Source organism: Falco rusticolus, chromosome 6 (genome assembly GCF_015220075.1).
Source record: "Falco rusticolus isolate bFalRus1 chromosome 6, bFalRus1.pri, whole genome shotgun sequence".
NCBI lineage: Eukaryota > Metazoa > Chordata > Aves > Falconiformes > Falconidae > Falco > Falco rusticolus.
In genome coordinates, this window is record NC_051192.1 from 5,562,300 (window position 1) to 5,583,039 (window position 20,740).

At 38.0% G+C, this 20,740-nt stretch overlaps 1 protein-coding gene across 8 annotated transcripts in view; it reads left to right on the forward strand.

Moving 5' to 3' along the window:
* CEP170 (centrosomal protein 170) overlaps positions 1-16,646 on the forward strand; it is a 101,918-nt gene extending 85,272 nt beyond the window's left edge. For 5 of the 8 annotated variants that reach the window (XM_037393007.1, XM_037393003.1, XM_037393004.1 and 2 more), the window contains 6 exons: positions 2,416-2,593; positions 3,999-4,166; positions 4,448-4,536; positions 10,896-10,989; positions 13,166-13,217; positions 14,892-16,646. In XM_037393007.1, coding sequence (XP_037248904.1) covers positions 2,416-2,593; positions 3,999-4,166; positions 4,448-4,536; positions 10,896-10,989; positions 13,166-13,217; positions 14,892-15,175 — 865 coding nt within the window. In that variant the 3' untranslated portion in view covers positions 15,176-16,646. The other 3 variants (XM_037393006.1, XM_037393005.1, XM_037393010.1) reach the window with 3 other exon arrangements.
* The last annotated feature ends 4,094 nt before the right edge of the window (positions 16,647-20,740 follow it).

Genomic DNA, 20,740 nt, shown 5'->3' on the forward strand with positions numbered 1-20,740 from the left:
GCATTGGAAGCTGCCTGTCCCTTACGTGACTGTGTAGCTGCAGGACTCTGCTCACTGAGTCAATGTAGTAGTGACATTTCCTGCAACAGGTTGAGGGGGTTAAGGAATTTGAGGTTTATTTTAGTTTTGCCTCCCTGAATTTATTTGCCTTGTGTGATTGCTAGTTTTGATGCAGGAAGCGATAGAAGTCAGCAAGGCAACCTACAGCTGCAAGAGTAACTCGTGTGTACCTAAAGCCTATGTCTTTTGTCCTTGGTTATACAAAACATACTCCTTATACTTAAGCAATACTTTGTGTTTCTAAAAATTAATATAGAATGAGCTTAAAGTTTTATTTATGAAAAGTCAGGCCCAACTCCCAGCTGGTTTCTAATTTTCTTTTTCATAGTGCTTTTTGTTTAGTGCTCTATGTTGTTTCTATACAGAAACTCCTGTTAGTACTGACTATAGCTTACTGTCATTGCTACATTGAAACTAATTCCAGATTTTGTTCGCTTGACTAGCATTTGACTGTGGTGATCGTCTGACAAATTGCTTGCCATCCATGTTAGAGCTGTTTATTATGATATTTTCAGGATTCATTTGAATTCATTTTTCTGTAGACATTTGACATTTTATGTAAGTTTGATTGCTTTGTAAGAACTCATTTGAAGTGGCTGTGGCATGCTGAAGCACTGCTGATTTTTATAGAGAGTTAAGTCTCAATTGATTGATACAACTTTTGATTATGGTGTTTGATGACATTTGTCTTCTGGAGGGTTTACTGATAATTGAAATTTCTTGGGTTTCTTTTTCTTCACAAATATTCATAAAATACCAAAATTTGTCCCAGAAATTCAAACGGGATCATTAGCAACTTCTCTGTTCAAGAAAAAATGCGATATGGTTGTGAGAGATAAAGGAAGTAGGTGCTCTGGTGTCTCTACTGCTTAGAATATTAGCTCAAACCTTGGAGTTTTAACGGTGTATCTGTATATAAAAGAACACAAAATATAAACTAAAATTGACCCCAAAGATATAGTAATCAGGTTAATTAATGTAGTAATAGGTACTTGCCATATTTTAATTAAAATGAGCAGTTGACTTGGTTTCTGCTTTAGTATTCCAGTCTTTGATAGCTTGAATTCGGGAGTACTGTCTTGAGTAGTCACAGCTAGTTGCTGCATGATTATTCTACAGCTGTATCCCAATTACACGTGTCCAAGCTGCACAAGCTTGCACATTGTTGCAGGTTGCTGATGGTTAGCCACAAAGTCTAGTGTTGGAATTTGACTGGAAATGTCTCCGTTTGCCTTTCTAGTTTAAATTCTGCTCACTTGGTCTGAAATGATGTCTAGGTGAACAGCGTCCCTTTTTTCTGACTTAATGGCAAAGCGAATGAGGAGCAGAAAGACGCTCACCTTTAACAAGCGCTGGCCAGCACATCACTGTCAGATGGCTGTGCAGCTGCTTTCCACTTAAGTGGCAGGTGGTGCTGCTGACAGAGTCCTTGGTGGTGCAGAATTAGTGCTGTTGACTTCTCTGCCTTCAGTCCTCTCAGACAGAAGTATGAAAAGGGACCACTCGGTGGGTTGCTCTGAACTCTAGGTCTGCTGAACTGCTTGATCCAAGCTGGAGGTTCAGGGTGCCATAGTTAGTCGTAGGGGCTTACAGCTTTTGCTTTTGGTTTGGGTTTTTTTTTTTCCCTCCTCCTTTTGGGGTGCCCTGGGGAGAAGTAGCACAAGCAGAGCTAGGCAAGGTTTCTCCCTATGCTGAGCAGAGTACAGAGCAGAGATATTTTTTGATGTGGCAGATCGGAAGAAAGAAAAAAGAATCTTCAGCTGACAATTCAGCTGCATTTGTGTAGTGCTGTCATATCCAGGTTTACAGGCACATTCTATTTTTCCAACTAGAAAGCTTGTCTTGATTAGATTTGAGGATTTAACATACTGGTCTAGAATTTCAGGCACAAAAGCAGCTTGATCTGAGCAAGCTGCAGGGCTGCTAGATAATACGAAGTCCTGAAAAAGTTCTTTGCAAGTCAATAAACTGAGGTATAAAATAAATGGGTTCTGGACATTTCAGATCTACTGCATGTACACTCTGTGCAGTGTTTTCAGCATCTTTCCAGTGCATCCCATGTGTTGGATTTACTGCATGTTGCACCCATCTCTGCCTGGGATAGAAAGAAAACAGGATGCTCTGTCTTTTGAGGTTGCCTACCTTATTCCTCTAAAAAGAAAGGCATGTTATTAAAACTCCAGTTAAAAATCTGCTTTTATGGTTCTACAAATAAACTTTCCATTTGGAAGGGTATACATATTTTCATAGCACAGTTACCAGGAACTAGAACTTAAAAGCTCAAAGGCTTCAGGTTGGGCTCTACTGCTCCAGCAGTTTTTGTAGCGGAGAACGTAACTCTCTCTTTATTACTAGGATCAGTCAAGATCTGGCTCTCATCGCACGGGAGATCAACGATGTAGCAGGAGAGATAGATTCAGTGACTTCATCAGGCACTGCCCCCAGTACCACAGTAAGCACTGCTGCCACCACCCCTGGCTCTGCCATAGACACTAGAGAAGAGGTAGGAGATCTTCATGGAGAAATGCATAAGGTTCTTCCTTTTCTTTATTTCTTTTGCTTTTAGCATTTTGCATAGCCTTTTTTAGTTATTTTCACTCAACCCGTGTGCATGATCTCTACATTGTTTTTTGATTTAAAGTTCCTTTACATTTCAACACACAACACAAATTATTCTATGAACACAGCTTGTCAAGAGAATGCATACTATCTGTCTGTCTCTTTTTTTCCACGAAACATAGGACAAGATAGTTATTTGTTTCTTGCTTGCCTGTAGCCTTAGATACAGTTGGATAGTATCTAAGTGCACTTAAAGGTACTAGTGTGTATGCACAGTATATATAAATGTATACATTTAACACTTTGCATAGCTATTAAAAACAAAAAAGTCCCTCTTTTCACAGGTGACGTAAAAGTTTCATCTTCTGAACACTGAAATACTTAGGTACCGTCAGTTAACAATAACTTCAGATTTTCTTAACCACGTTGTCAAAAACTGCCTTGAAATAAGTTTGCCTTGTGCTTCTAATAATTCTTATTTTCTTTGACTCTCTCTGGTGTGCTGTTCTATGAATATATTGACTAACTTGTTCTAGTAACCATCACAGGTCTAATGCTGGTAAACACATTAATCCGAATTTAAATCATCACTTTCTACCATATTAAAATTCACCCTAATACGTTGTAAATGTTTACTGCATTTTTTTCTTCATAGTATTTCTTTCAAAATGTGTTTATTCATTTTTTTGTGCATAAAGTTTGGTTAATACATTATCTTACTGTGTTTAGTATAATACTGTCTTTTTCTGTGGAAAAAAAGATATATACAGTGCTAAGAAATCTGTGAGTTGGGTACTCAGAAAAAATTATAACTGCTCTGACATAGATTTTGGGTTTAATTCTCATGGACTTAGGGCTGAACTTTAATGAAGTGCTCATTTTCTCAGATCCAGTTAGGTCACTCTTTATATTTCTAAATAATTATTTTCTTCTTTAAAAAGAAATATTGCACAGCATGTACATACTGCAGGTGGCAGTATCTCCTTTACATATAGGTGTTTCTGTAACACTATGATTAATCTGGAAAAAAACCTAAATTTGATAGTACTGTACTTAATTCCACAGATATATTCCATTAATCAAAGGAATAAATTACTCGGTACCAGTTTATAGGTAACTATTATGTTAGCTGCCTATAAGCAAAATTTCCGTGGAGTGTTCTAATTTTGCTACGTATGTCTGGTATTTGGAAAAAAATATATTCCTTTTTACAAGGTAATCTTACATAAGAGATGCATCATTTTATACTATACAAGGCAACAGAACGATTTCTATTTGATAGACTTCTTGTAAACTGTTTCAGAAGGAAAAAATGTGAATCTCATTTTTGCATGTATCCAGTAGGTTTCATAAATTGCATTTTTCTTTTACACCCCCAGTTGGTTGACAGAGTATTTGATGAAAGTCTCAATTTTAGAAAAATTCCTCCATTAGTGCATGCCAAACCACCAGAGGGGAATGGTCGCCCTAATGATGCTAGACCTCAGCTAACAGATGCCCTCGATCCCCCTACAATTACCCGGAGAAGGACTTGGAGCAGAGATGAAGTGAGTACACAATAGGATTCTCTATAGTAACGTGTATATATTAAGCTTTTACAGTTGTCTCCCCACTTTATATTCTAGACACTAACTTTCTTACCTGTAGCAGGTGACATTAATACTGGAAAAGATTATTTGTATACTATTAAATTTGCAAAAATTTCAAATATGATTGTTTATATGTGATGCTAATTAGAACACAAGCATGATTTCAAAATATATGGAATTGTTTGTATTTAATTTCCATTAAACTAATAATACGCTTTTGTATTAAAAAAATATTGCAGGTTATGGGGGACAGTTTGCTGTTGTCTTCAGTCTTCCAATTTTCTCGCAAGATAAGACAATCCATAGACAAAACAGCTGGCAAAATCAGGTGGGCTTTTAAAAATCATTGTTATCGCTGAAAATGTCTGCTCTCATCAGCATTCCTACTCATAGAAGAGATCCGTACAATACAGATAGAGCTTGTGTATTTAGTAGAAACCTGTGTTTTAAAAAAGCAATGTTACCTATGGCTTTTTTAGCATTCAGAAAGGTTTGGGATGAATAATTTTTCCATTCTTGCTTGTGTGTATTTCGCATTATAAGAAGATAAGTAGATTGGATATTAGGAAAAATAACTTCACAGGAAGGGTGGTGAAGCATTGAAATAGGCTGCCCGGGGGGTGGTGGAATCGCCATCCCTGGAGGTTTTTAAAAAACTCGTAGATGCGGTGCTTAGGGACATGGTTTTGTGGTGGACTTGGCAGTGCTGGGTTAACGGACTTGATGATCTCAAGTTCTTTTCCAACCTAAACGATTCCATGATTATATCGACAAAGTTTACATGGACAGAAAAACGTCCGTCATACTTCCAGCAGAGGAGCTGTTCCAACACATGCAAATGCTGTGCAAAATCTACATGACCTCTATGCAAGTCTTGTAAAACTCCCTTCCTTAAAATATATATTTGAAATGTTGCTGAACTGTAAAACCGAGTCCTGTATGCTTGCCAAGTTGTTGTGGGCATCCCCCATTTTAGCAAGAAAAACAAATGGGACAGAGGAGAGCAGTTTCTGAAAAAGAACTTGCTCTAGAGACGAGGTGGTCACTATTGAGTTTTAAATCTAAAATAACAGATGTAACCATCTGGGGTTTTCTATGGAAAACTAAATAGTTTAGTTAGATTAGATAGAGATGTTCCTGCATAAAATGTCATAGTAGCTAACAGGAAGTGCAAGCATGTCAAAAATTCTAACATATTGCTCTACCAGCAGTTCCATTTAACTTGAATGAGCGAGTATACAACCATTTGGTGACCGCTTTGGTTGACAGGAATAAATGAAAATTCTAAATACAAAGTTCAAGGCTGTAATAATTCACATGTCCTTTTTAATGACTTTGTGCAGTTAAACTTGAAAATTGAGTCCATTAAAAATAATCTGGCTGCACTTCATGTATAATTTTCTGAATGTGAGAAAATATTAGGTCTGTAATTGATCAGCTTGTCTAGGAAGTGTCAGATATTGAAATCCTAGATGAGTGACACATTAATCACCAAATCACAAATTTATTTCAGCATAGGGTGATGCAACTAGTGTAACCAAAATACTAACATTTCTGAAGATTGTGTTCTCATAGGAGTACCAAAAAAGACTTGACCGTAGAAATCAAGAAGAAAAAATTATCTATATCAATCGGTAAAAACTGTAAGTTATCTTCATTTCCTAGCCCTGCTATTGCTAGTAGGAAGAGTTTCATGTGAAGGATCAAGTCGAAGGATCAAGTCTTTAAAAGCCTTAAGCCCAGTCTTATTATTTCTGTTCTAAGCTTTTTGTGTGTTGTTTTTACCGGTGGGGTACAGGTAACATTTGTCAGTACCTTATTTCTGGTACCCTGGGACATAGTCCTGCACTGACATTCATCTCACTTCTGGTTTTCCAGCTCACCGTTTTGGGGCTGCAGGATTGGAAATACGCTGTTTGCTGCCTCTCCCTCTTTGGTTTCCCCAGATACATTCTTTTATGTATCATACTATTTATTTAAATGTCATTAAACAAAAGACATAAATGTCTTTTGCTATGTAAATTTCAGATACAAATGAGTTTGTGAAATGCAGGTGTACAATATGGTTGCTCTCAAAAGCTGTGCCAAATTAACAGAGAACAGCTTCATTATGCAAAATTTATTACAAATTATGCAAAAGTTTGTTCAAGTTTAATCAACATCTGCATGCATGCTGTCATTTACTTTAATAGCTGATCTCAAAAAATGAGAAAATAAATAGATGCAAAGAGGTAGTTAAGCATGACCAGTCTTTGAAAGTCATTCTAAAAGGCATTTGAAATTTGGAAATAGAAACGTAATATTACTTTAAGTTTTGTTTTGAGCATAATTCTTCAGGAAAATACAGTGACATGCGTAAGGAACTCTGCTTACCAATATTTTTTTTCCTTTTAAAGCTGCATCATTGGAGCAAGAATCTTGCTTATTGACTGACTTATTTGTGGTAGGCATCTAGGATAATATGTGTCTTAAAATGCCTCAGAAGCAGTAGATAATAGATATTCTACTTTTTTCATCATGCTGATTTTTCTTGGATCTGTAGTTTCCAATCTGTAAATGTGTTGCTAGTGCAGCTGTAGTTTACTTAACATAAAAAAACTGAGTTCAGTACAGTGAGTTAAAACAAAGGTATGTATGCGAATTCATTCTGAGAAAAGCAGGTAACTATAAAATCAAGTCTTACGCTCTTCTGCTTGATTTTCTGAGCTTAAAAGGTAAGTCAGCTACATTGTAATGAATGTAATGACGATGTGATCATGTATGGTATTATAAACATAAGCATACCTATAAACATTTTATATACATTTAAAGAAAGTGTCATTGCTTATTTCTACAAAAATACAGCGGAGAAACTTTCATTAATAAGTAATTACTTACTTATTCCCCAGAGCTGTGATCAAAACTCCCTTTTCCTGCTGCTCAGAATGGATTTGAATAATAGGATGTTATTCATAATGTCATTAGTATTTTCAATCAGAAACACAACAATCGTTTTAGAACTGCATTTTAGAGAGCATATAAGGCAGCTAGGACCTGTTAGAGACTTTTTTTCAGCTTTGTTTTGATGTACATGAGTTCAGCCAACTGGTGTACTTCTATTCCTTTTACTGGAGTTAAGCCAGTTAAAATTTGTGCCCAGAGCAGATGCAGTGAGACTCAGTCGGGGTTTTTCCAGCTAGCAGTTGCGTATTTTTCCCCACAGTACTTGAACATGAAAGGAGAGGAGAAATTTTTAGAGGCACCAATAAAAGTAAGCCTGACTGTCTTGTTGACCAATGTAAACCTCTCCCCCAAGAGCACAGACAGCGTAGGGCAATGATGGCCCTTACAAATTACATCATACATGCTACAAATGGTATCCTTGCTGTCTGGGTCCACATGGAGAAGGATGTGCTTGCTGTGACTGTGAGCACTCTTCTGTCTGTAATACTTCAGTTGCAGTAACTAGCTTTGCAAAAAGACTGGTTTTGCTTTGGCTAAAATATTAAGCACATAAATATTCTCAGTCATTCTTGACAAGCAGATCAGCAATTAAAATATGCTGAAATCAGCCATGAAAATGAATTAGTATGAGGACAAAAGGAAATATATAACTTCTATGCTTGACCAGTTTCTTCCCCACCTCCCCACTGCCATCTCTGTTTTCTAATTTATAGATAATGTTCCTAATTCCACTGAATTCTGTCATCGTTTTTAAGAAATAGGATTGAGAGAACCTTTGATGCTGTATTCCTTGGCTAGATTCTCCCAGTGCTGGCCAAACTGGTTTTCTTTCCCCCGAGTCCTAGCACAGTGTTCAAATTTGAACCAGATTCAAATGCCTGGTTCTTTCCTTTCACCAAATCCTATGTGCAGTTTGCTTCAGGATAAGGTCATAGCTTAAGTATTGCTAAGTTCCTTTATTATGATTTATTTTTATTCATGATTTTGAATAATCAGTCAGGTTCCTACCTGCTGGTATACAGAAACTACGTTATATTAAAAAATCCTGCAGCATCCTTGCCATGTATCCTGTAACCTGTTCTTTGCTAACAAATTACTGTAGTGGCTTTGTAGGAAGCAGATACGCAGTTTTGTTTGCTTTTCTGTCTTTCATATGTTACAATGAGTTTGCAGGGATTTTCAGAGATTATGGGGGGAAGAGGTAAGTAAGTTTTGCAGTGAGAAGACCTACATGGTTTTATCAGTACTCTGTGATGTGAATGCACTGTTATGGCCTTGCTTTGTAGCAGGCAAGTACCTCTGCAGTCAGGCAAAATGTAGGCAAAGCATTTAGGTCAGTGCAGGCACTACTTGTCAGTCTGTGTGTTTCGCTGTGCATCCTGCAATGTGCAATGAAAAAAAAATGGGGACTGAGCACAACCAAATAAGAAAGTTCAGGCAGGGTTGCCCCAGAAAGCAGGGAAAGGCAAGAGCACAAGGTGGCAGGCATTTAAAAATATGTTCTTTTAATATAAAGAGTATGGTTACAAGGGAGAAGAGCAAAGGAGGCAGAGATGAACACCCCCCAGGAGGTAAAAATGTACTAAATTAAGAATTGAAAAAAAAATATGTAAAAAGGAAATAGGCTTCCTAAAAATATAGCAAAACCAAATTGGCCTGTCCACTTTATAGTGGAAATAATAACATTGTTTAAATTACTGCTTTCATTTTTTTCCTCCTTTTTTTTTTTTTTTTTAAATAAAATGACCTATGAAATGGAAAGATTTCAAATTGTAAAAGAGAAGTAAAAAATTATCTCTAAAAGAGTCTTTAAGACTGAAAACACATACACAAGCGAAGGCATTAATCACATGCATAGACAGAAGTATTTTAGTATAATGTGAGCAAGAAGGTAGATGAAAAAAACCACACAATGTGACAACTTTTATATTTTCCCTACTAGTGATATTTACTGCTAAATAAAGCCTTGTTTTCTAGTTCCTGCTGATTTCCAGTGTGATAAGTTTTATTAAAATACAGAAAGTATGGCTGCATATGATTCCCTGTATACTGAATCCAAATATTTCCAGGAGTTGCCTGGTGTTCAGTGTGTGATCCTGTGGAGGCTTTAAGTGGCTCTGCTTTTTATTTATTTAATAAATAAAATTAAATCAGCAGTGTTAGGCAAATCTTAATTTTTTCCATGGTAATTGGACTTTCTGGTATCCAAATGTGCAGTTGTATGGCTTTGCAAGCTTTTGCACTCCCTTCCAGAACAACAGACCTCTGACGATCCAGTTTGTTACAGGATTATGACAGGACTTGGAGCCACGAAGTGTTTTGTGTTTTGTTCACTGGTTTAATTACTTTTGATTTTTTTTTTTTTCCTTTTCCAAGAAGAGTATGTATGTATTAATGTTCAGTCTTTGCATGCTTTGTACATGACTACACTAAAGTCGCTTGCAGAAATGGTCATTTGCCTCAATCCCTTGACATTGTGTCATGAGAGCAGCGCTCCCCCTCTTAGAGAAATACACAACAAAAACATGTTCTGAAGCAGCAGCAAGTGAGGACTTCAAGGACAGAAGAGTTAAAGCAGCTTCTGGATGGGCTGTCTGTGAACATCTATGTACTGATAAGACAGGGTACATGTCTTGAAAAACTAGGCTTTCTTGACAGGGTAATAGTAGAGAGTGGAATTTTCCGTAGGGTATAAATAACTGAGCAAAGACGAACAGAAATGCAGTCTAAGTCTCCCAGCTTGCTTTCAAATTCTCAGTTTTTATAAGCGAGGTATCATGAATTCCCACCTTAAAAATTATTTTCTCAAGAGACCTACCTGCACTGAAAACGTGTTTAAATGTACTACTTTTCACTCGTGATTTTAAATTGGTTTGTTTGTTTGATTAGCAGTTTTACTGCAGCTATTTTGGTACTTCTAACTCTGAAATACCAATTAAAGAACAAGTAAATTTGGACTTCTCTATATCATCATGCTGTCAATTTTTTAAAAAATTAATACCCAGACCTTAAATATCTGCACATGCCTTTTTTTTTTCCCAGTTGTGCAAATGTAGGCAGTTTAAATTATGTTTATGATAAGACAATGAAAACAAAAGCTTTATCACAGCGGGGAACCAAAACATAAAAAAAAGGAGAATCTCATTGTATGCTTTGGGGTTGTACAAATAATAGAAGTGACTTCTTTACTAATATAATTAATCCATGTATATACAATTTACATGTTGAGACTTTTCAATGAGAGCTTCTTCCGTGAAATGCATTTTTCTTTTGTTTCCTGAAGGGTTTTATTTTTCATTAATTTGATATAAAACACAAATGTAAAAGAGTTGCATTTATTTACCACTTAATTTTTCTCTTACACTTTGCGATTTTAGTAAAATGCAGTGTTTAATAGGAAATTCTCTGACTACTGTAAAGTAGCTGGATGTTTAAAAATAAACAAAAAAACCCCTCTCATTACTGGAGGAAAGAATCAGCTGTGTCTTTTCAACACCATAAGCAAATATTTAGCTACAGAATTGCCATTTTAATGTCAATAATGATGATACTGCTGAAACCCTGTCTGGTTCTCTGAAAATTTAAACTGTGTGGTTGGCTTCTGTCAGTTTTCAATATTTCAGATTTTACTTTTTTTTCAGTTCTCCCTATGCTGCTTTCATGTATTGTGTTACCCAATCTTTCAGTTTTAGTTTGTTCATTTCTGTCTATTTTAAACAGTGGTTTTGAATTTCTTTCTTCTAGAATATTATTTAAGGACAAAGACAGAAATTGGGAAGAAATTGAAAATAAGTTGCGAGCGGAAAGTGAAGTTCCTATTGTGAAAACATCAAGCATGGTATGAATAGTTATCTTTTCTGGGATTGATTGTTCCTCTTACCTAATTTCTAAATAAACAGCAGAGGAATGTGTTATTGTCAATGATGTAAAGGCAAAATTATTTAAAAGGTTTTTTTCCGGCATTAGAAGGGGTTCAGACTATATATAGACCATCAGTAATTTTGTTAACCAAAAGATAACAACCGTTGAATGTGGAATTACTTTTAAATGAGCTTGTTTTACAATCTAAAGACTGCTTTACCTACTGATTATTTATACTTTACTATTAGTGCTGATTATTTAGAGAAACAGTTGTATTTTGCTGTATGTGAATGAAAACGATCTGTAGAGACATTGCAATAAAAGCACTCTTCAGTGAAAAATAATAATGTTGATTTTGTGTGGAAGTTATAACTGTAAGATACCAGCGACCACTACAGCTGATCCATGTAGCCTTCTACCCCTGCCTAATTAGGGCCATTTCATGGCCAGGCTGTGTGACGGTGTGAAGGAGCAGAGCACACATGTTGGTTCCTAGTTTGCTTCTCTGCTTCTAAACACAGAGCATAGTTTGAAAAACATCTCTGCCTGTGGGAGCAGACAGAGATTCTAGCTTCATTATCCCGTCTGGGGTATTGTGCTGTTAAGAATGTCAACTTGCAGAGGCAGTTTTCTTTGCTGAGGGAAAGAAATCTCACGTACTTTGTACAGGGCTGCTCAGAAACAAAATGTGAACATGTTTCCTCTGGCATTGAACTGACTAACATTTCTCTGTTACCTCATCATGAGTTATTAAACTCATCCAGACTGATTTTTCCTGGAAGTATTAAAAACTTGGCCCATCATTTCTGCAAAATGGGATATTTTTTTAAGAGCAACCGTTTTTAACTGAGTGTTACAATTTAATAGATACACTGACAGTTGTTGGGGTTTTTTTTTAAGTTAAATTAAGCAAGTTACTCATAGAAGTTTCTGATTTTAGAAGTATAATATAAGGAGTTTTTCCATTTCCAGAATAAGATCAGAATTTAGTGTTTCGTATTCTAAATGCCACGAATATGGGTGTTTAAGGCATTCATTTAAAAAGAAAATGATTAGTTGTACATTTCTTCTTAAGCCTAGCATTTTAGAAATATTTTTTTCAGTGCATTAAAGCATCTTGCATTGTTTGAAAATCTGCGGGCTATTTTTGTCTATGCATGGATTTTCAAGTTTTCTGCTCAGTTTTCAGAGCAACATACTGTTCAGATGCAGTGTTTGTTTTTACCACAGGATGTTACTAAAGTTAACAGAGGACAGTTGTAACTGATGTTTGTTTTGTCCTTGGGACATTTATGTCCAGTTCAGATGTGAAATCTGCTTGAAGAGAATGATTTTGTAAAATCCAGGGTAATCGAACTCTTTGCCACCCACAAAAATCACATTACTTGGTACAGAAGGGGGTTGTGAAAAGGGTTAAACGGGTTTCTGAAATCGGTGCCTTTGAAAATTCTCCATTTTTTGAAGACCACTGATAGCTCTCCTCCACAGCTGGATTAACAGTATTCTTCAGCGTAGGATCCTTCAGTTGTAGGATTTACACGTTTACCATTTAAGATGTGGTGCGTTTAATGTTTGCTGTGTTTCTGGGTGTGTTGCCGTGGGTTCATCAGTGTTAGGAAGTAGTGCAGCACAGAGAAGAATAATCGGTCAGGCAAAGGAGTGCTGAGGACCCAGCGCTGGTGTGCTGTGCAAGGTCCCGTGGGCACAAGGCACCAAGGGCTGCAGACAAAACCCCAGTGCAGTCACCTTACTGTTCTCACATCTGAACGCAGTTGTGAAGCACCCTAATTCATCGGTCCTGGGTTTGTACCATAACTTGTCTTTAAAGCTTTGCTGTTACTGTGCCCCATTTCTACAGAACCGTGGTGTCTGTAGGTCTGTGCTTGAGAAGAAGCAGGGCAGGCAGGTGAGCTGGGGCAGAGCGAGGTGTGTTAACCCCAGCCATCGGCCGGAGGGGCGAGCTGAGGGCGCTGGGGCCGTCCAGCCTCAGCGCTACCACCCGGGACCTGTGGTGGACATGGCTGGGCCACCACCGTGACGCTGGGAGGACAATGCAGATAGCTGATGGCAAAGGCTGGGGACAGGGATCATTTACTACTGATGTGTAGTTCGAGTCTCTTTTTCCTTAATGAACATGTTTGTTTCTTTCCTAGGAGATATCGTCAATCTTACAGGAACTGAAACGAGTTGAGAAACAGCTGCAAGGTACAAATCTTTTTTCACTTTTCTCTTCTGCGTTTGCTTGCTTTAATTTTTTTTTAACATATATCTCTCTGTATATATCTATATCATGAAACAAAGTTTTCACATTTTAATAAAATATATTCACGGAATCAGTAATATATATAATATCATAACATACCTGACACATTTGGTAAAGAAACAACACTGAATTATTTTAAAACCAAAGCACGATGATATTTTTTATAAAAGTGAGAAAAGGCTCAACTAAAACTAAAATAGCCCAGAGAATCCCAAAGGAATTATTTGTGAAACATTCTTAATATAACTGGTTTTGTGGGTAAATATTGATGAGTAGGTCACAGTGAATCCTGAGATTTATTAAGCAGTCTTTGCACATCAGTAAAACCCTCATGTGTAGCACAATTCAGTATAAGGAATGCACTGGGACCATAATCTATAGGAAATCTCAAAAAAAAACCCCAAACTATATCTGATACAGTAACGTGAAAATTTAGAATTAGCCCTTGACACTGTCCTTTCACACGAGTAAATCCACTGTTTGATACGGTGCAGCCCACAGACTACAAAATTGACAAGTTACTTTGTGTCATCTAAAAATTTATCTGTGTATAAAATGGAAAGAATTATGTTGTGCTCACAAAGACTGCTATTTAGACATATATTCCATCTCTCAGAATCAACTTAAAAACTGAGTATATTTTTAAAAGAAGTTGCAGTCTTATTTCTGTATTGTTTAGCATTAGTTCATTGTTTAATTTGGTGTGGTTGAATGGATTACTGGTCCATGCTTATATATAATCATTATTGTATTTGTTGTAAATTTCCTCATTTGTTATTTTTAGTATTCAGTTTTAATCATACAACAAAACACCTTACAATAGAATGTTTCAGAAGGAATCATTAGCCACCTTTAGAGACAAACTTGTATTAGTTTCATGCTCAGCTATAATTTAAAAATGTTAATTTATTACAAATTATATTGTGTTTAGAGAACATAACAAAGAAATAAGGCCCAGAGAAAGAGGCTGAATCATTTCCTTGTGTACACAGTGGTGTTCAAATAGGTGTTAGTACATTTTGGGAAATAAAAAAGAGAGAGGCTCTGTTAAATGTGACAAATGTGTTAATGGTGTAGTAAAATGAAAATGTGCCAGGTGCTTCAGTTTGCCCTCACTGTATAGAGGGAGGACAGTAAGTGTTATGCATTTAAAAGGATAAATGACCGCTGTTGTATACAGATTTCATTCAATCATGGAATTAGCAGCTACGGATATTTGGGGGGTGGGGGAGAGGAATGAAGCATAATATAACAGTAACATTAGAGAGAAAGCCCCTTTCACACATGACTAAAAATCCTAGCTTTCAGTCCTTATAAGCTCATTGTAGACTGCTTGTCATCACTGTTTTCTGTTCTAACATGAGGCAAGGTTTATTTTGTGCAGTTTCATTTCATCTAAAGTTTCAGTATATGTAAATGCTTTAAAATATATGTATCAGCTACATACATGTTGGATACACCACTCATTTGCAATGGCAACACATGTAAAAGCTCATGACTGTCATCATAAAAATAAGTTTGAGAATGGGATTTTTGTGTATTTTATAGTAACAAAAAAAAAATTGTATTTTTTATGGTTTCTTCCCTATGCCTTTCATCTTTTCTTAATTGCTTAGCAATTAATGCTATGATCGACCCTGATGGTACCCTGGATGCTTTGAGCAACTTGGGATTCGCCAGCCCCATCTTGCCAGCTCAGCCGAAGCCGAAGTCGAGTCCCGTTACCCAAAGTAGCCGCCCTCAAGTGCAGCCAAACTGCCCGCCCGAAGCTCAGGCTCTCCGCCCCGCCGCCCCTGTCGCAGGTGAATTTGAAAATGCTGAATCAGAGTCGGATTTCAGCATACATTTCAACAGATTTAACCCGGATGGGGAAGAGGAAGATGCCACCCTGCATGAGTGACATCACGTGGTTGATACAAAAACCGTTCATGTGGAATGTTTAGGAAAAAAAAGGAAAAATTATAATACTGGTTTTATAATGTAAAAAAAAAAAAAAAAAAAAAAAAAAGGCTTGGTCAAACAGCAGTTGTTTTATTAAACCAGTTTTCTTTAACTGTGATGCTTTGATTGTCACACAAATCCTTTTAAAATCATAAAGTTATGCATAGATACCAGTGTAGGAAAGCAGATTGTGGCAGGTTTGCCCTTTGTGGTTGTGTGCTTTGCAAAAGATTTATATCAGCAGTTTTCCCTTAATAGATTTATTTCTTTTAAAAAGCCATGCAAGCAGTCTAAAATTTAATGTTACTGAAACCCCAAATCTCTTTGCCAAGCTGCTCTAATGAATGGACTTCCTCCACTAAAGTTTGTACAGAACTGTTGGAACACTTGATTCTGAATTAGATGATTTATATAGGAAACATTATCCGTGACTGCAATGACAAATTACTGCAAAAGGTAAGACAGATTTCAGAAAGCATTCGTTCTTGTGTGCGGAAAATCTCCACAACAGTTCTGTGATTTATATAAACTTGTTGCTGCGTAAATTGTCTTGGGGTTTACAAAGTTCACATATTATGTTTGCACTAAGATTTGCTGGGAGTGATAGATGAACATATCGATATCCATAAACAGCAAGCAGTGTTTTGGTGTACATAGAAAACTGATAATACTGTGCTTGTATTATCACTGCAGTGTTTTAATCCACTTTCTGAAAGGACTATTTGGCACTTTTTGATCTTCTTCAAATGTCTTTTTGATGTTAATGAAAGTAGAAGTATTTCATATCATTTCTGTCCAAATGTTTGTTGAAACGAGGGAACAAATTGAAACATACAGCACTGTGGGACATTTTAAAGCATATTGAGGCAAATGGGCTCTCACCAATTCAAATGCAGCATAAGCTTACAGAAGAAATTACTGTTCCTTGGAATCACCACGAGATGTAAGATTTTCTTTAGGGGACTTGGAAATAGAGTTGTCATAATTTGCTTGATCAATAGATGCACTCCCAAGCAAATGATTTGATTTGCTTCTGTATATTTTCCTGTAGTCTTGCTAGTAAAGCTGTCTCTGTCTTACATATTTAAAAGGATTCTGGAAGACAACTGCTAACGTAGACATTTTGCTTATACCACTGAAAAGCAAGTCTATTTAAAGTTTCCTATATAAGCCTATTTTCCTTATAAGTTGTCCCAGTAACTTAACATTTGGAAATAATAATAAAAAGTAAAAGTAAATTACTTTGTATTTCCAGAACACTGTAATTTGGAGGAATGTTATTTCTGTTAAATGTAACTAATAGACTGGAATTTTCCTATGTTTGCATCAGTCTCTATATATTAAGGTTAAAGATACAGTTTTGCAGCTTTTATGAAATGGTCTTGTAATATTTCAGCAATAATCCTATATGACATTTGTTTTAAAAAAAACTACTTTCTGTACACTTTTAAATTGTACAGGCTTTCAGAAGTCGGTAGAAGTTGGACCAGTTAATAAAAATGCAAAAACTTTTTTTGTAGAGATGTAAAAACAAAACCACTAATCTGTTGTATAATGGATTTCGTATTTTCTTTAAAAAAATTAAAAGCAAGCAGCCTTCATGTGTGACTCGATATGCTCTGCTCCAGCTAACTGTGGGAGCCTGAACTACACTAGTTTACAGAGGCTACAAGAAAAGTTTTAGAAGGCGCGGAAGGGCAAAAATAAATTGAAACTAGAGCTAGGTGTTGAAAAGCGAGTGTACCAAACCATCGCCATAATTCTTCTTTTGTTTAATGCTTGGGAACATAATTTTTCTGCAGACTCAAGTGGAACGCGGGAAGTGGCTGGAAGGATTGATGAAAAGTGCAGGCTCTTCATGCGAGGTTCTGTTTGTGTTCTTTCAGGCGTTTATACCTTTACATTCTGTAATAAGCATTTTGCATTACTATGTTCTTATTTTGTATGAACATGTTCTCCTTATTTATTTTTGTTACATTTATTATGTATGTTATTTTGTTATATGCATTTACAACTCCATTTTTAAATAAAGTGTTTCTGGAACTTTATAAGCGTGTTAGTTTGTAATTGAGCGCTGGGAAATTCAGTCTCCCTGCAGTCTAACCTACCGGTACTGAAATAGGAAATGACATTTTTTCATAAGCATCTTTTCTCCAGAAAAAAAAAGTTGTATTATCGCTGCTGCTGCATCATTTATTCTGTGCTGACAGCACTGGCTCTCTTTGCCGTACTGCGGTTCGTTTCCACACTGGAATTGATTTTTGTGTGCAAAGCTAGAGGCAACAACAATCCAGTATGCCAGTCACCAAATAGTGACCATGTTTCCTGTTGTAGAATGGAAGTAAATGAGTTTTAATGCACCTGCCAGGTGCACCAGTAGATGGTTTTCTGACTGCTTCCCTGCTGCTTGATATATTGGAAAGCTTTATTGAACCTTCTGGGTTTGCTCCGGGCCGGTGCCTTTTCTTCATCTGTCCCAGCTTCAACTCTGTATGCCCTTTTCCTGCAAAACACTAAATTTCCTCCTCTTAGCTAACATCACGCGAGAACAAAACTGAGTTTAGCGTGAAGCTCCAAGATCTCCTTCCCAGTGTGTGCATTTTAGTTTTGCCAAGCTTTGCTGTGGCTTGGCGGCAGCCTGCTCTCATCCTGCTTCCATGCACCGATGTCCTCCGCGTCCCCAGCCCGACGGCGTTAAGGCTGCGCTGATGGGACACGGTAGTGCTCGGGTCTAGCAGGGCAGGAGTTTTTACTGAAGTTCAGAGGTGCCAGTTTGGTGTAGTCAAAGACAAGACAAAGTTGGAAGGTCTTTCCTGGTGCTCAGGACTTTTTCATATTCCCCAACTTCACTGGCTGTGGTTGTTCCCTCGCTTGTTGCCAGTACCCCTCGGTCTGTGCTGCTGCATGAACACCCTCGTGCGGAGAGCCCCGTTTGTGGAAGCGATAGGGTAGCACTTTGCGATTTCTTCCCACGTTCATGTTTTCACCCAGCCGCTCTGAGCCGAGGTTATGCAGGGATGTTTTTCAGAAGCCCCTAGGAAATCCAGCCAGATCCCATCAGTCCTCTGCTGCCTTTCGACATCAGCAAGTGGGCTGACACACGGTGTACTTTTAATGATGCTCGCATCTAGTTGTAGCGTACAGAAATAAAGCTGAGAGTATTATTTGGGTGCCTGACCTGGTGAACAGCAAGGTGGTGTTTCACTGTGGCACGTACGTTGTACCAAAAGTAGCTGGTACTACAGCACGTACGTTACACCCGAAGCATCATCGGAAGAGAATGCTGCTTCACCGAAAAGTGAGTTTCAGTTAAAGCCCTTTGGAAAGCCTTTGTAATTTTAACTGGAAAGGTTTCAAGCACTGAAAGGGTCTACAATTACTGCTTTGACACGCAGCCCTGAAAAGAGAGGGAATGCGGGGAGCGTTCTGTGAAGTGGGGTGTGCAGGAAAGGAGGCTGCTGGCTGCATGCCAGGGAGCTTTCATACCAACATCTTTTGTATTGACGAGAAATACAAGGAAGAAACTTGGCCGCTCGCCACACAAGTTGCTTAGCTTCATCTTGATGGATAATCAGGTTTTTAAAAGCACAGGAATGTCACCTTTGACATTCAAGTAGAGCACATCTGTAACCAAGCGCATCCCACAGTGTCGGGCCTGGCAGCAGGGCCCGGGGGCTGCGGCCTAGTGCTGGAGAACAGCATTTCCAGCTGCACCGGCTCAGTAATCTTGTAAAAACTTATTTTTAACTTGGTAAGCCCTACCCAATGCTGCTCCTGCAAGTGACGGCCCACAGAGCTTCCTGGCGAGCAAGGTGTTCCCTTCTCACCTTCTTCTCTCACAATTCACGTGTTTCTGGAGGAAAAGTAGTTAGCAAACAAGCGGGATTATACAGCCCTGGAAATAGCCTAAAGCAGGGTAAGGTCACTGCAGGCCTGCTGTCAAAGATCTTGATCTGTTCCAACAATACTATTTTACACTGTCTTATACTAACAATACTATTCCAACTAACACCATATTCACAGAGTTGGTAGTGAGAAGCTAAACGCCGTGCTGGTGTCGTGCTGACAGCCTCGGGCACGGTCACCGGTGCAGGAGGCAGGTTCACGTCCTGACCTTGCGTCTGAGGAGGACCCCCAAAACGGCAGAACATTACAGAATGCCCTCGCCGGGGAGGCTGTATTAAAACAGGAGTTTGTACTTACTGAGTACCCTTACAGGGTTTCAAGCAGTGCTTGCAAAATTATTCAAACACTAGGGTGGAGTGAGGGGACAGAGATTTGCTCATTTCAGAGATAAATCCTACATTTTCACTTTCCAATTAACACATGTCCGCATTAAATTCTGTTGTTCCAGTCCATCAATTCCTTAGGTCTGGCATTTTTAGACTTTGTTTTAAAAATTAATACACATGTTTATCATTTATAAGGCTTTCTTCTCCTATGGAGTAGCTAAAAGCACTATCAGGAGTCTAGAGGTCTTTATGTTACGTTACAAAATAACAGTTTAGCAGCAGCATGGCTTCCCTTTCAAGCAAACTGTTTCTTCTTTAAAAAAGGTTCTTAAAAAAATTTCTTAAAAAAAAATCAGAAAAAGCTGAATTATATTAAGGATTTCTTAAAAAATGTGCAACATGAGGTTTCTAAGCTCTGTATGTCTGCCCATGCGCACACGGACCTACATGAAGATAGGCACAAAACCCGAGGATTATATATAAACTTCTAAAAAGTTAACGGGTGACTTCATGTTTCAGTCACGGCATCACCTCTGAGGCAATGTTATTTCTAAGTAAAGAAAAATCCGTTGAACAAGTGATACGGACATGGATGTGATTTGTGGTTCAGGTTATCCGTGGCTGATTCTGTTGAGAGATGACTACAGGTAATTCAGGAGGGCTTAAAAGTATTAAGAAGTGAAATACCTTAATAAAAGATATTGGAGAAAATGACAGAAATGATATTTCCCAGGATGAAAACTGATTAATAAATGAGCAGGCAAAATACCGTGTTCTCAGCAGGCGTTATTGGATTAGGAGACTCAATAAAGTACGAAAGGCTAAGCAGACTTTTGTAAAAACTCGAGGAAGAAATGAAATGCCAGTTAAGCAGCAGCGAGTGGCCGTGGGGAGGGATGCCGAGCCCGGGCCGGGTACCACGCGTTGCTGAGCGCTGCAGTTCATCCGAGGCAACTTTCGTGCACAGGAGAGTGAGGGATGCGGGTGGCGCATAAACCTGGCCAGGAGAGCGGTGCTCTCAGAGCCGGCCAGCAGTGCCGGGATACACGGCTCCTGCTCCGGGATGTGCGAGGGAGGCTGCAGCCTCCCTGCACCGTGGCAGAGGATAGCAGCTGGAAATACTCCGGAGTTACGCTGTGTGTTAGTAGTGGCACCATTTTCCACTCTGTGGAACAGCTGGAGCTTCTCAAACAAACTGACTGAAGCAATAGAAGGCTCTTTCCGTACAGTGGAATAAACCCCACCAAATACATATCCTCCAGTGCAGGTTGTTTGCTGCTGGTTTCCTAAAA